This window comes from Pezoporus flaviventris, unplaced genomic scaffold (assembly GCF_033815535.1).
Source record: "Pezoporus flaviventris isolate CSIRO_AGI_PZ_B2104156 unplaced genomic scaffold, CSIRO_AGI_Pfla_v1 ptg000037l, whole genome shotgun sequence".
In the NCBI taxonomy this organism is placed as follows: Eukaryota; Metazoa; Chordata; class Aves; order Psittaciformes; family Psittacidae; genus Pezoporus; species Pezoporus flaviventris.
Genome location: NW_026892585.1, coordinates 14,707,741 through 14,723,895, shown reverse-complemented (window position 1 = coordinate 14,723,895; position 16,155 = coordinate 14,707,741). Strand labels below are relative to the sequence as shown.

At 40.8% G+C, this 16,155-nt stretch overlaps 1 protein-coding gene across 2 annotated transcripts in view; it reads right to left on the bottom strand.

Moving 5' to 3' along the window:
* Positions 1-16,155, bottom strand: part of PALS2 (protein associated with LIN7 2, MAGUK p55 family member) — a 63,361-nt gene that overhangs the window by 23,987 nt on the left and 23,219 nt on the right. The window contains exon 2 of one of the 2 annotated variants that reach the window (XM_061464801.1): positions 4,447-4,568. In XM_061464801.1, coding sequence (XP_061320785.1) covers positions 4,447-4,563 — 117 coding nt within the window. In that variant the 5' untranslated portion in view covers positions 4,564-4,568. The remainder of the gene's footprint in view (positions 1-4,446; positions 4,569-16,155) is intronic. The other variant, XM_061464800.1, reaches the window with a different exon arrangement.

Sequence of the window (16,155 nt, the reverse complement as noted above, 5' to 3'; positions counted from 1 at the left end):
TAAAAGGACTGGAGCACCTCACATTTGAGAAAGGCTGAGAGAGCTGGGCCTGTGTAGCCTGGAGAAGAGAAGGCTCAGGTGGGATCTCATCAATGTGTAAATACCTGTGGGGAGGGTGCAGTGAGGATAGAGCCAGTCTCTTTTCAGTGGTACCCAGTGACAGGACAAGATTCTATTGAGCCACTGCAACTATACCCTAGGTCACTGTAGGCAAACCTCCAGTGCTGCCAGTGAATCAACAGCTGCTTCCATGCTGATATTCACTGTCACGGCACTGGAAAACAGAACCAGCTGACAACCTTTTCCATGAAGATGCAGCGGGCGCAAACTGAAACACAGGAAACTCTGGATGAGCATCAGGAAACGCTTTCTCCACAGTGAGGGTCACTGAGCATTGACACAGGTTGTCCAGAGAGGTTAGAGTCTCCCTCCTTGGAGATACCCAAAAGCTATCTGGCCATGGTCCCAAACAACCATCTCCAGGGGACCCTGCTTGAGCAAGGGAGTGGGAGCAGATGCTATCCAGAGGGCCCTTCCAACCTCAACCATTCTGGGATTCTGTGATAGCTTTCAATCTCTTTCTAGAGCTACTGCTGCAGACATAATCCTTTCCTACACACTGCAGATACTTCAATTCATTGAAAGGTAGGAGCTTTGAGAAACAAGAGAAATATCTCATAAAGCTTATTTATTGTGTTGTATCATAAAATTTACAGTGCTGTGATCATAAAATTCGGGAACAAGAGGAGGCCAAAAATAACTAAGATTCTCAATGCACTCAATTAAGAGTACAACACCGTAACAAGAAGTTCAAAAAAGAACAATTCCTTTGGCATGTGAAAACACAAAAAATAACAATATATGTGGGATTCATGTACCTATACTTTCCATATCTATAATCTGAAGGTATGTGCACACATGTATTTCTTCTTAGTGCATTAAAACACGTTAAAATAAAATTTTGCTAAAACCAGAAACCTTTTTTTCCTGAAATCATCTGAGTATTAAATTCTACTTCATGTCTACAAAATGGTATTTCTGCAGGACTGATGATCAAAACACTTGGAGGCTAACTTAACATAGAGACATTTCCAACATTCCCCAACACCAACACGCACAAACCAAATGACCATGATTACAAAGTCATGGGAAGCTTGGCACCTACACACATTCTCCTTAATAAGGGAATGCTATTTTGCACATAATACATACAGTAAACAATACCCTTCTATGAAAGTTAACTTCTTTTATAGCAAGCCAAAACACAAACCTATTGAATTTTAAACATACTCCAACTGCAAAACCTTTGTAAGATCAGAGAATATGGGTCATCTTTTTTCTCACTCACTTTCTTTAAAATACTACCACTAACAGAGTATAATCTAAATTCAAATATGCTCACCCTCCATTCCAAAATCAAGGCCATGTATATGCTGGGGAACTGAAAGCTTTAAAAATGAACAAACTCTGATTCTGGGATACGCTGGAGTAGCAGGTTATGGAATGGTATGAATAATTAAGAAAAAAGGAAAAAAAAAAAAGAAGAAAGAATACCTAACAGTGCCATTATTTTTCATTTCAGAAATAGTGATACGGAATTGAGTCTTTTGATGCATTCAATATTTATTATACTTGCCAAATGTTCAAACAGTAAGGCTTTTGCCTCCAACAATCTGACATCCTAAAAACTGGACTAAATGTTTATAGATTACTCCTAAGATGTTTCCTTGGTCCGGGATAGGCACCCACCTGGCATGCTGCAGACTATGCTACACTACTAAAAGCAAGTGTGACTGCGGAAAAGAAGATAAAAGTTTTGAGGTCAAAAGAATAATTAACATTCCAGAAGAGAATTTTGAGAAGACAGTTCAGTACCAAAACTGAGTAAAAGTCATGCATGTTCCAAATTCAACAACTGTTTTCAAAAGAGCATAACAATTCTAAAGGCTAGTTTAAGATCAGACATAAACCTCAGCATAGAAAAGACATGGACCTGTTGGAGCAGGTTCAGAGAAGGGCCACAAAGATGACCAGGGGGCTGGAGCACCTTCTCCCATGGAGACAGGCTGAGAGAGTTGGGCTTGTTCAGCCTGGAGAAGAAAAGGCTCCAGGGAGATCTTAGAGCAGCTTGCAGGCTGAAAGGGGCTTAGAAGAAAGATGGGGACAAACTTTTCAGTAGGGCCTGTAGTGAATAGGGCATGGAGTAACTGTTTTATACTGAAAAGAGGGTAGATTTAGACTAGATACAAGGAAGATATTTCTTTACAATGAGGGTGGTGAAACATGGGAACAGGTTGCCCAGAGAGGTCGTAGATCCATGGAAACATTCAAGGCCAGGTTGGATGGGGCTCTGAGCAACCTACCTAGTAGTGGAAGGTGTTCCTGCTTACTGCAGGGGACTTGGACTAGATGATTTCTAGAGGTCCATTTCCAACCCAAACTATTCTATGATTCTATAAATGCCAGTAAGTGACAGGCAAATCATACATTTTACAGTGATCACGATTTCCCCTACCACCTCATGAAAAGTAGAATGGTACAGTGAAAGAATCCTATCCCAAAAAAATCTGTAATTTCTACCATGATGCCTTTACTCCAGACAGAAAAAGGTGTGAAATGAACTTAAGACAGTTTTAAAAGATTAGCCAAACTTTGCATTGCAAAGTATTATAAACTTACTACTATGCTTATTGCTTGGCTCTATATCTTTAAGGACTAAAAAGAAAAAAATAAGCTTGTATGGCTCATGGCACATTTCGCCAAGTTTCTTTTTGTCCTTTTTGGAATACTTTACATAATGATTAGTCATAATAACTCACTAGTAAAGGAAAATAAAAAACATTTGCATTTCTGGCCTGGTCCAAAATGAATCTGTTTAAATGAGCTGACCATCTCAGTGTCCTGAGAATTGCCTATTCTGTTAAAACTAGCTCTTCTAATAGGAAAACAAGATTTACAAATTTTTAGTGACAAATGGATGTATATGAAAGATAAACATTTCATGAAATGTGCTGTCATGTTGATCTTGTCCTTATTTAGCTCCACTGGTTGGGACTGAGATTCTGGGTACGATTCCAAAATAATTACAAAAGAAAATATGAGTGTGGTCATGCCACATGAACACAATTAAAACCTTTCAGCATTCTAGATCAAGCAAGTTCATAGTTAAGAACCTATTTCCATTACAAGCACTTTTTTACATCTGCTAGTCATTAAATTCCATATAATTGTATTTGGCCATTACAACAAAAATTATTGATATAAAAAAACAAATGCTTTGCAATTAACTTTTTCTTCATGATAAATACTAAATTAAGGATGCTCTATGCAGCAGATACCGAAGATGGAAACAACTCTTAAGAAAGAAAATACTTTAATTTACTCTGGCCAATTTAGTATACAAATCTTTCCCTCTGCAGTCATCACACTAGCAGATGAGACACTTCCATTATTTCTAAGTTTATTACTATGCAATGTCTTCCACTTACAACCAATTTTTTTTAAGCTAAATAGAACTAAATTGTTATATGAATTCTTGTGAGATTTTTCCTTTCCAGAGCTTTATACTGAGTAAAATCGCTGCACAACAATCCTTTAGCTTTACAGAGTATTTCATGCCTGCCTAGAGGGCATTGCTTTCAGATGTCTACTCATATTAACGAGACAGCTATATTTAAGTGAACTGGTTTTTCCTCATGAAAGGATCTTATTTAATGAAGATTAAGAATGTAAGTTCTGAGCAATAGTGACTGCATCTCCTACTGGTAAGATCAGCTTCTGTAATTTGAATTATAGAATCCAAAGATTTTCTGTAAATATCTGTCATGGTGACAATATCACCTTACATACTCATAATTATGACTGCCATCTATAAATACAAGATTTTCATAATGCAATACAAAATCTAAGGATAGCTGATGTCTCAGGGAGCTGACAAGGTACCAGTATTACTTTCTCAGATCCAGGATAGGGCATGGAAAGATTATTTCACTGGGCTGATCAGAAAAGTCATTTTGAGCCAAAAACAAAAAGGAAACTTGCTTATGCCATGGAAGAAAGTTATTGGTCTCAATTTTCATCTTTGGAAAAAATGCTAAGTCAGTAAGTGTATGGGTTTTGCACACAACAGTGGTCACAAGACTATATTAAAACCAACTGCTTCTAATTTCAACTATTTTGACATTTTCTTCATAAATAACATTACCACGTTATTTCTGGAGTCTCTGAATTTTTCTTTTCTCGAGAATCTTCCATCTAAAAATACATTAGCGTGCACAGAAATTGCATTATACCGTATCTTCACCTTCAAGTTTTTTAATAAGATGCACCATACATAAAGGCCATTGTTAATATGTATGAGTATGCCAATCCATACTCAGTGTTCAACACAGTAATTTAAGAGTTAAAATATTTCCAGATTCTACTCAAAGCAGCAAGTTTAAATACCTTAGCAAGTGATCTTACAATAGGGTTTTCCATAATGCCTTTAAGAAAAATCAGGTCTATTTCTTCAGCACCTGTGGATGTTGGCAGATCAGTAAGGTTATCCAGGACCTGCTGCATGGCTGTTGACAAAACAAAAACAAAAAGTAAGTACTGACCAAAGTAGACTTGCATACATAACAAAAACTCTGGGAACCACCACAACATTAACTTTAGATATGTTAAGCAACCAACTATGTCTACTGAGAACAAGTGGACAGACTGGAAAAAGAACCTTTTTTTGGTTTGAAAGATGGGAATAAAGGATCTATCCAAATTTTTAGAACCATGATCAACTTTAATCCAGGCCCAGCACATTCCTTTCAAGTCTTGCTACTACTTCAAGATTTAAAAAACCCAAACAAGCATAAAAGGTAAGGTATGCCTAATCTTTCCAATATAATACAAACAACTCATTCATGATTCTTTATTTCATCTCTCTTTCAGAGGAAGTTTTCAGCCCTTATACATACACCAACCAACTCCAAATTTTACAATGCTTGTATAAGAAGATATCACTTTTTAAAATGAACACGTAGTTCCATTTTTTTTTAACCAAAAATTTGCTTTCAAGACAGCTCTTACCTTGGGGACACTTCTGTCCATCCCCAGCAGTCCTTTACAACCAGTTCTGACATACTACACTCCAGCACTAAGTGTAGACGGATGTTGTTAGCATATGCTAACAACAACCTGGCACCACAACGTACTGCAATGGGAAGTTTATCCTACAATGCAAAATATATCATGCCTGTCCAGTACCCTCAGTGGAGGATTTCCTGGCTATCTACAGCTTCACAGAGAGAGATGCAGCAGCTTGGATGAGAGCGAACAATGCTGACGAGTAGTCAGATAATCCCACCATCCTAGCTGTCTTGTCCTGTGAAGTCACTGAGTGATGAGAATTTGTTATAACTCTGTGCTTCAATCCTCTCATTTAAAATAGAGTTGAACAAAGCAAATCTTTCATTAGACATCAGGATCAGTATATTCACTTATTACAGAGTTCTTATGCATTTGGGCTCGTGTGCAGCAGCCCTTACCTGAGATTACATCAGCTAGGCGCAAGCTTGCAGAGGTGGATGTGTGCCAGTTTAGGCTGCACAAAAGGAGGCACCATTGACGAGTTATGATATCCTTTCACAAGGTAAATGGTCATTCTTTCAATTTTCCAGTGTTTGACTATACATTCTTACCTTGTAGTGTTACCTTAGTAGTGAAAAATCAATACTGTTCTTGTTTTTAACTGTATTCCTTTAAACTCATGCCGAGTTACAAATCCATGCTCAGACACATACACAGGCATACTAAAAAATCCCTTCTGTTGAAATCTCCTAACAAGCTAAAAGCATTAGAACAAGCCTTGTGTACTGCCATGCTCCTCATGCTGCATAGCAGCATATATCAAGTGAATTAGAAAGCCTATATGCCCCTTCTCCCACACAGGAATTTACCCTTAACTTTCCTCATTCCTTTATAATGAAAGCTATTATGAAACACTGCAGAGTAACAGAACAAACAGCATTTCTCAACACCTACTTTCTCATTTCAATTCTTCCTAGAAATTCCATCCCAAGAAAAAAATTTCTGGCCATTCTTTCCATGTTTTCAAAACCTGACTTTTGAACAATCAAATCCTCTTGTGCGCCGCATTTTAACCACAGCAGGGTATGTCAAATGACTGCATTTTTAAAAAAAACTGGTTTAACCATACGTCTCACTTTCAAGAAGTGAATCTTCTGTGGAACCATGAGTAGGAGGGAAAATGACACTTTACGCTTTCAGATTTTGAAGCAATATTTTTTCTATTTTATAGCAGATAAAAGTGTTTTTAGCAATCACACGTTACATAAAGTCACCAAATCAACCTGTAAATAGACCACATCTTCCTCTGACTAGGTATGTCCTGTACCTTGACTAGATCAGCTGCAGAGGCAACTGCCTTCTTTTATGTTTTCTCAATTCCCAGTTACAGATTCATGACCCTTAATGCAGGCATGAAAGCAATAGTATTTGCAGAAGTAGACATATTTCTACCCAATGGTGCTGCATAAATACTGCAAGTGTTATAATAATAAGCTTTTTTTACATTTTAACAGTTATGTAAATTGTTTTTAAGGGACATCAGGTTAGCACTTCGGTTCTCATAAATAATCTGACTAAAAATATAAAGCTTCCTTCAGGTCAAAGCATGCATCTCAACTACCGGTTGCAATTTCAGCACTTGATGCCAACAGAGGCGTGCATAGAAGACATTCCTTATATATCTCCATGTTAATAAGCTGTTTCTTATGCAACCCTTTCAGGAGTCTGCCTATCTTAGAATGATCTAATGAAAAAAATAAAACACTTACTTAAACTTCAGCATCAAGGAGAAACTGCAAGGAGCAACATTACAACATCAAGCTTCACAAGAACTACTTTCAAGCTTCCTGCAACTAGACAGGGTATTTCCAAATTCACAAATTCTAGCATAAAAACTGCTTGAGTACATTTTAGCATTCTTGGAAAGCAGCGAACATCTTTATCAACATGCAGAGTTAAAAGAATTCACAAAGGCAGACTTGCACCCTAGGTGATCAGCTGCCTTCAGAAACAGCTTCCTATTGCTGTGCATCTGATGGTTGCCTTCTCCCATGGCACAGCCATCACGGCAAGAGTCTTCTTAGCTATAAATAGCATAGACCCAATATTAGAAAGAAAACCAAAAAGGCACATGTAAGTTAGGATAAGGTACCTTTACTAGCCCTGGATTCTTTATGTTTGAACACAGCGTGGATCTCTGTACTGCCCCAGTGTAGCCAGTTCCCCATCTTAAAGGGAAGAGGTTTCTAAGTAGCTGAATAAATAAAAAATAATACATATTGTTAAGTACCCCTTTATTTTAACCAATTACAAGAGAAAACTTTAAGAAGCTTCAACAAAGCAGTATATGGTAACTAGAAACTAGAGCAACATTTACATGCTTCATGGTGTTTCACTGCTTTACATTCACCTAGCAGAAAAATTCAGAACATGCCCAACTGTTATTTTTCAAAAAGTGATCAAGAGCATCTCCCAACAGGTGTTATGTCAGCTGCTTTATTTCAGAAGAACAGACAGTAATACTTGAGTACTTCCTGTAGTACTTTAATGTCAATATTTTACATTTATTATGCAAGCCATGGGCCAGCTTCAAGCATAATTTCTGTTTAATGTGAAATGCTACTATTTGCTCCCATGTGAAAACAGCTCTGAAACTCTAAGCAACATATTGACCTACATACACCTTAGATATTCATATGTGCACTTTCAAACAATACGATTTATTCAAAGACCATTTAAAGCCGGGGGGCAAACACTTTGGTAAATGTATTACAGACCCTATTTTTGTTTATCCAATCAGCTTTTGGTTACTCATTTGTATTAAAAAAAAAAAAAAAGAAAAAAGAAAAAGAAAGGAAAAGAAGGCTCAGGGGAGACCCTAGCACCATGTTCCAGTATTTAAAGTGTGACTGCAAAGATGGAAACTCTCTTTTTCCAAAGAGTCACATGGAAAAGACAAGGAGAGCAGTGGGTAAAAGCTGCTCCAAGAAGATTCCAACTGGACAGAAGAGGAAAATTTTTCACAAGCCAAATCAGCCATTGGAAAGATCTCCCCAGGGAAGTGGTGGATTCCCCAATGTTGGACACTTTCAAGATTCAGCTGAGAGGGTGCTGGGCCATCTTGTCTTAGACTGTGCTTTTGCCAAGAAAAGTTGGACCAGCTGATCCTTGAGGTCCCTTCCAACCTGGTATTCTGTGGTCTGATGAAAAAAAGCAGGAGATACATTGTTTCCAGGCTTAATTCTAATTACCTTTCAGAATAACATAGATACACATGGATTTTCAAGTAGCAATTTTTAAAACAATTTCACTTTTTTCTTTCCTGGGGCAAACCCACCTAGCTCTTTTAGAAAGCTATCTTATATTCGAACAGCAGGAATAAAAGCTGAAGATGTTAAATGCTCACTTAGGAAAGTTTTACTTAAAAGATAAGGTTCTATCAAACAAGAAAAAGATGGAACTAAGGAGTCTGGAGACTGCCCAATCTAAATACTTCATCAAATATTGCCTTTTGAGCCTCCCATCTCCTCTCTGGCAAATCTGCTCTGGAAATGTTGATAGAGGTTATGGGGGTAGGGAGAAAGGGAGTGGGGGAAGACCTGTATAACTTAGATTTAATTGAGGCAATACAAGAACTAAGGACTAGAGTGAATAAACTGCATAAACCACGTTGTCAGGAATGCTCCTTATTGTTGAATACCTTAGTGCCCAATAAAAAGCAAATATGTGCTTCTCCTTCAGTAGAAAATTAATTGGCTCTCTTTTGCCTCTCTCATCCCATCTTTCAGAGAAAACTGGTAAGAACATACTAATTTCAAAGAGCTCTACTGCGCACCTCCTTCTCTTTCAGAAGTCACACTTTTTTCGATATTCAAAGACCCATCTGGGTAAAATTTTAAATTATCGTCACAACACAAAAGGATCTGCTTTTGTGAGGACAGTAAGAGATGGGCATGGTTGACTATGGCAGTTAACAAAACCATCTAAGAACATACACATGACAAGAAACATACACCGACTACAGCCTCCAGACAGAACAGGAGGAACTGAGCAGCAGGCTCTCAGTTGAGGCAAGGCGTTGAAATAAAGGGATTCTTAGGAAAAAGTGACAACAGAAACGAGTCTGAGCTGGGACTCGTAACAGAAAATGAGATTACAACAAGCCACACTCCACTCCAGCCCCTGGCTTTGGTGACAGGGATTGTACATGCAGGTAGAATTAATTTCCACAGTCAGTTTTCAAAGAACATCTCCATAACCATAGGAAGCTTAAAGCCTCAAGCAAGAGTCAGTAGGAGCAGCCTGGTCTGCTGTGTACATGCATTGAACAATTTAATCCAACTATGCTTATGACCCCATACTCAGAGGAACTAGCTTGTCATTTGAATCCCATATCAAAAAGCAAAAGTGGGGGAAAACATGCCAATTGATCTCTGTGGCAAACAGCACGCATTCTGAGGCATAAGAATGCAGAAATTCCACTTCCTAATGCAAATTGACTAACCAGAATTAATATCTCCCAATTCACATACAGTTCTTCAGACAGTCAAAGGATGCTTCAAAGGTTTAATCTACATACTGTATCTTACAATAGTAAATTCATATCAACTAGAAGTAAAAGATACTATGATAACTCTTCTTGTATTTGTAAGAAAAAGACAGGTTTTCATAAAGCTCTCAACTATGACTCTTCTATCAAATTTGAATTTATTCTTTCAGTGCCTAATTCTTGTCTACATTAACTCTATGTAAAGGAAGGAGGAAGCATACATTTAAATAAATTTTCCAGATTTGCAGACAGAAGACAAATGTGTCACTCATTGGGGAGAAGCAGAGCTTTCTAGAGTGAATGCCTGGCACAGGTTTTTTTTAGCTCAATTTCATTTTATTAGTCTCCAAGCTTACAAACTAACAGGAATGAAAAGAAAATCATGTATATTTAAATAAACATATGCATATTTATTTCCACATGGCCTACTCATCTGGATAGGAAGGTATAGAATCATAGAATGGTTAGGGTTAGAAAGGACCTTTAGATCATCTAGTTCCAACCCCCCTGCCACGGGCAGGGACACCTCACACTAAACCATATCACCCAAGTCTTTGTCCAACCTGGTCTTGAACACTGCCAGGGACAAAGAATTCACAACCTCCCTTGGCAACCCATTCCAGTGCCTCACCACCCTAACAGGAAAGAATTTCCTTCTTATATCCAATCTAAACTTCCCCTGTTTAAGTTTTAACCCATTACCCCTTGTCCTACCACTACAGTCCCTAATGAAGAGTCCCCCCCCAGTATCCCTATAGGCCCCCTTCAGATACTGGAAGGCTGCTATGAGGTCTCCACACAGCCTTCTCTTCTCCAGGCTGAACAGCTCCAACTTTCTCAGCCTATCTTCATATGGGAGGTGCTCCAGTCCCCTGGCCCTCCTCTGGACTTGTTCCAACAGTTCCATGTCCTTTTTATGTTGAGGACACCAGAACTGCACACAATACTCCAAGTGAGGTCTCACAAGAGCAGAGCAGAGGGGCAGGATCACCTCCTTCGACCTGCTGGTCACGCTCCTTTGGATGCAGCCCAGGATACGGTTGGCTTTCTGGGATGCATGTGCACACTACCAGCTCATGTTCATTTTCTTACCAACCAACACCCCCAAGTCCTTCTCTGCAGGGCTGCTCTGAATCTCTTCTCTGCCCAACCTGTAGCTGTGCCTGGGATTGCTCCGACCCAGGTGTAGGACCTTGCACTTGGCATGGTTAAACTTCATGAGGTTGGCATCAGCCCACCTCACAAGCGTGTCAAGGTCCCTCTGGATGGCATTCCTTCCCTCCAGGGTATCAACCGAACCACACAGCTTGGTGTCATCAGCAAACTTGCTGAGGATGCACTCAATCCCACTGTCCATGTCACTGACAATGATGTTGAACAAGACCGGTCCCAACACTGATCCCTGAGGGACACCACTCGTTACTGGTCTCCAGCCAGACATTCAGTCATTGTCCACAACTTTGTGTGCGGCCATCCAGCCAGTTCTTTATCCACTGAGTGGTCCATCCATCAAATTGATGTCTCTCCAATTCAGAGACAAGGATGTCATGTGGGACAGTGTTGAACGCTTTACACAAGTCCAGGTAGATGATATCAACTGCTCTACCCCTGTCCATCAGTTCTGTAGCCCCATCATAGAAGGCCACCAAACTGGTCAGGCAGGATTTCCCCTTAGTGAAGCCATGCTGGCTTTCACCAAGCACCTCGTTGATTTTCATGTGCCTTAGCATGCCTTCCAGGAGAATCTGCTCCAAGATTTTGCCAGGCACAGAAGTGGGACTGACTGCTCTGTAGTTCCCTGGGTCATCCATTTTCCCCTTCTTGAAAATGGGGGTTATATTTCCCTTTTTCCAGTCGTCAGGAACTTCACCTGACTGTCATGATTTCTCAAATATGATGGCCAGTGGCTTAGCAACTTCATTTGCCAGCTACTTCAGGACCCGCAGATGGATTTCATGAGGTCCCATGGACTTGTGCACGTTCAGGTTTTTAAGATGGTCTCAAACCAGATCCTCTCCTACAGTGGACCCAAGGTCTTCATTCTCACAGTCCCTGCATCTGCCTTCCAAGACTTGGGTGGTTTGGTCAGAGCCTTTGCCAGTGAAGACCGAGGCAAAAAAGTCATTCAGAACCTCAGCCTTCTCCAAATCCTGTGTAGTCAGTTGTCCCGAGAGCTTCCTGAGGGGGCCTACGTTGTCCCTAGTCTGTTTTTTATTTGCTACGTACCTGTAGAATCCCTTCCTGTTATCCTTAACATCCCTAGCCAAGTTTAATTCTACCTGGGCCTTAGCTTTCCTAACCTGGTCCCTAGCTTCCTGGACAACATCCCCCAGGCCTCTTGTCCTTGCTTCCACATTTTGTAGGTCTCTTTTTTTCATTTGTATTTTCCTCAGTAGCTCTTTATCCATCCAAGGAGCTATCTCAGCCCTCCTGCTGCACTTCCTTCTAGTTGGGATGCAACACTCCTGAGCTTGTAGCAGGTGATCCTCGAACATCAACCAAGAGTCTTGGGCCCCCCTGCTCTCTAGGGCTATATCCCATGGAACCTTACTAAGCAGGTTCCTGAAGAGGCCAGACTCTGCTCTCTTGAAATCCAGGGCAGTGAGCTTGCTGCACGCTCTTCTCACTGTCCTGAGGATCTCAAATTCAAGCATCTCGTGATCGCTGCATCCAAGGCTGCCCTGGAACATCACATTTCCAACCAGCCCTTCCCTGTTGGTGAGCACGAGGTCAAGCATGGCACCTCTCCTTGTCGGCTCCTCTATTACTTGCAGAAGGAAGTTGTCTTCTACACAATCAAGGAACCTCCTGGATTGCTTGTGCCGGGCCGTACCATCCTTCCAACAGATGTCAGGGTGGTTGAAGTCACCCATGAGAACAAGGGCCTGCGAGCGTGAGGCTTTTCCTATCTGTCTATGGAGTGCTTCATCCGCAGGTTCTCCTTGATCAGGCGGTCTGTAACAGATCCCCACAGTAATGTCTCACATAGCTATTTTTCCTTTAACCCTGACCCACCAACTCTCTGCTAACTGATCACCTGTCCCCAGACAGAGTTCCATACTCTCCAGCCTATCCCTAACATAAAGAGCAACTAACTCCCCCTCCCCGCCTGCCAGGCCTGTCTTTTTTAAAAAGCCTGTAACCTTCCATTCCAACACTCCAGTCATAGGAGCCATCCCACCATGTTTCTGCAATGCCTGTTATATCATACCCCCATAGACGTGCACACATCTCTAATTCCTCTTGTTTGTTCCCCATGCTACAGGCACTTGTATAGAGGCATCTGAGCCGAGCTCCAAATGAAGCTGGCTCATTGGCTGGAGCGGCTGGAATATCTCTACATTGCTCCAAGCATTTATTATAGATGCTGGCAACAGACTGGGTGTGTTGGGATGGAATGATGCTCCCCTCCCCCAACACATCTAGTTTAAAGCCTCCTTGACCAGTCTGGCGAGCCTCCTACCAAAACTGCTCTCAGACCAGGTCTACCAGCCCCCACTAGACCTGGCCTACAAACCTGGGTCCTGTGCTCAAGACACCCAAACCCCTGACTATGACACCACCCTTTTGACCATTTATTAACCTGGTTAATCCTCCTAGCTTTTTTTAGGTCCTCCCCTGTATCCTGGAGAATTGATGAAAAGACAATCTGAGCTCCAGAGCCCCTAACCACCTCTCCCAGGGCTCTGTAGTCTTTCTTTATGTTCCCCAGTCTACTATCTATCTATATCCCTAGCACCCACATGTATCACTAGAAATGGGTAATAGTCCGTGGAACTAACTAGAGCAGGCAGCCTCTCTGCCACATTGCTGATCCGTGCTCCTGGTAGGCAACACACCTCCCTTGAGACCGGGTCAGGCCAACAGACAAGTGCTTCTGTCCCTTTCAAAGTAGAGTCCCCTACTACTACAACCCACCGCTTTTTCCTGGCAGCACCAGTACAGATCTTCTTTACCAGTGCCTCAGCCGGCTGTTTCCGGTTGCAAGTGAGTTTCCTCATTAGCCTCCTGCAGGACAGCAAAGCGGTTCTGCGTGGGGACAACAGATTTAGGAGGAAGCCCCTTGCTTTTAATTGTCCTTTTCCTCATTTTTTTGTTGGTTTTATCTGTCACTAATTCCCAGCTTCCTGGGTTAAGGGCCCCCTTCTTTCCTCCATGAGCTAGAGGGGAAGCTCGAGGCCCCTGGACAGTTTGGGCCGGGAGCAAGCATTCCTGCTTCCTCTCAGCTTCCCTGACATCTCGCAGTCTATTAACAGCATCCCACAGCTCAGCCACCTGCTGCAGGAGGACCTCCACCAGGGAGCACCGAGTGCAGCCCTGCCCATTGTACACCTTTCCCTCACAAGACCAGTGCAGGCACGCTCTACACTCTGAGCTCTGCACTGAAGCCTCCCTTCTAGTCAGCTCTGCCACCGCCGGGGCAGCCAGAGCAGAGCTCCCAGACCGGGCACCAGTCATACGACGACTGTTCACCATTCGCCTGCCCGCGTGAACTGCCGTGCAAACTGCCTCGACCCGCTCTGTTCACCGCACTCCTAAATTTAATAAATAACCTCAAGGACTACTGGTGAGGCTTGTGCTTCACTCGAAGTTTAGAAACTTAGATTAAAATCTCATCACATATGCAAACTTTGGAAACAATTTCTTCTGTGATCTAGAACCTTTTCAAGAGGGATATACTCAAAAGGAAAGTTTCACAAGACACCCAGTATGCATAGACAAAAGATTAATTTGTAACTCATACAGCCCTAAGCCAATGACAACTGCATCAATTTCTTCTACTTGTACTCATGTGATTTGTGGGGTTTCAGGGTTTTTTTGGTTGGTGGGGTTTTTGTTGTTGTTGTTTTTTATTTTTTTTAATTGATTTCTGATTTAATATAAGGTGAAAAAGATGAAATTATTTTGTATTGGCCACTTCTCTCCCCAGTTACAAATTACATTTTTGGCAGTCCAGGCCTGAGAAAAGGAGTACCTATGAACAAGTTAACATTTTGAGCTAGAACAAAGAAGTTCATTCAATAACAGACTATTTACCAAGAATATATGAAACACTGACAAAGCCCTCTGTTACTACTCTTAGAGTAAGTTTCAAAAACCAGGTTATAAGATAAAAGTCTCTGGGAAAGCATTATGCAGTGAGCACATATAACATTATGTTTGCATTTTCACAGCCAACAACTGTATTTACTGAGCAGAGATCACATTTAGAAATACCTCCATTGAAACACTGTACAAGTGATGTACAATTGTAGTTTAGCTCCTCTGCTCCTCTACATCAGGCTACAAATCAGTTACATAACCCCATACAAGGTATGCCTATGTTGCTTATCGTAGAATGACACAATGCTACTTGGGCTCTTAAGCACCCCAAGAGTTTGCATCTACATCAGACAGAGGTTTTATCCAGGTTATTTGACAACTGCCAAGCAGGAAGTGTTAAGCCAATGGAGCTACAGCCCTATTGCTAGCCACCTTAACTCAAGTATTTCTGGGTGGCAGCCCACTGAAACATCATGGAGACACAATTCCTAACCAGACCCCTTCCTTGTTAAGTAAAAAAAATGGATTTCCTGTCAAAAGACTAAGACTGGTTAATGAAGGAAGCTGTTGTCTACAGCATGCATATTTTATTGACTGCAGAAGCAGAGAAATTAATAGCATATACTGCAGTGAATTAGTGAAGGAAGGAGGAAAAGATAAGAATGAATGCTCCTCTGGATATTCAAATTCTACTCACTGAATTTTTGCATGTTGAAAAGAAGTAATGTAAATGCTTAGAAATGTTAACTAATTTTTTTACTTCATTTTCTCAAAGTCTCCCAGCAAGCCAAGACTGAGCTATTTTAGCATAACTATAAATAGAAGCTCAAGCAGTCCCTACCCTTATCAAACCTAGCTCAACTACATCTCACATGCCCATTTTTCATGATTCTTAAGGTCACAAAACCTATGGGGAAGAGCGACCAACCCCTCCCCATCCCAAGCACTGTAGCCATACTTCTTTCAGGCTGTGAAGTTTGTCTAAAAAAAGATGAAGCACAAATTTTCTGATGAACAGATGGACCTCACAGCTGCATCTTTTGGAAAGGAAAGCATTATTTTAAAATTAATTCAGCAAAGATAAAAAGGGAACAAAGCATCACAGCTCCAAAACCAGCGTTATTAAAAGGTTAAGTCTTATTTGAATATACATATCATGACCAACACTAAGATACTGATAAGAGATACACTAAAATTATTACTGAGGAAATTGTGATAGGCTTCTCTTTATTAAAGGATTGTAAAGAAAAAGACTGTAAAGTACAAAGGCAATTGACTGAATTTGATGTTCACTAACCAAGCTTCAAAAATAAACCTATATATGTGTTAAATATTACCAAGTTTTCTGACTTTAATTAAAGACAGATGCAAGCTTCAGGCACAGATGATGATTAACTGATGAAGCATACACATGCACACAGACAAGTATGCTGAATATGCCTTTCCTGACAGTTTAAAATTCTCTGCAGCAAAGAAATGGTAGGACCTACATGGCG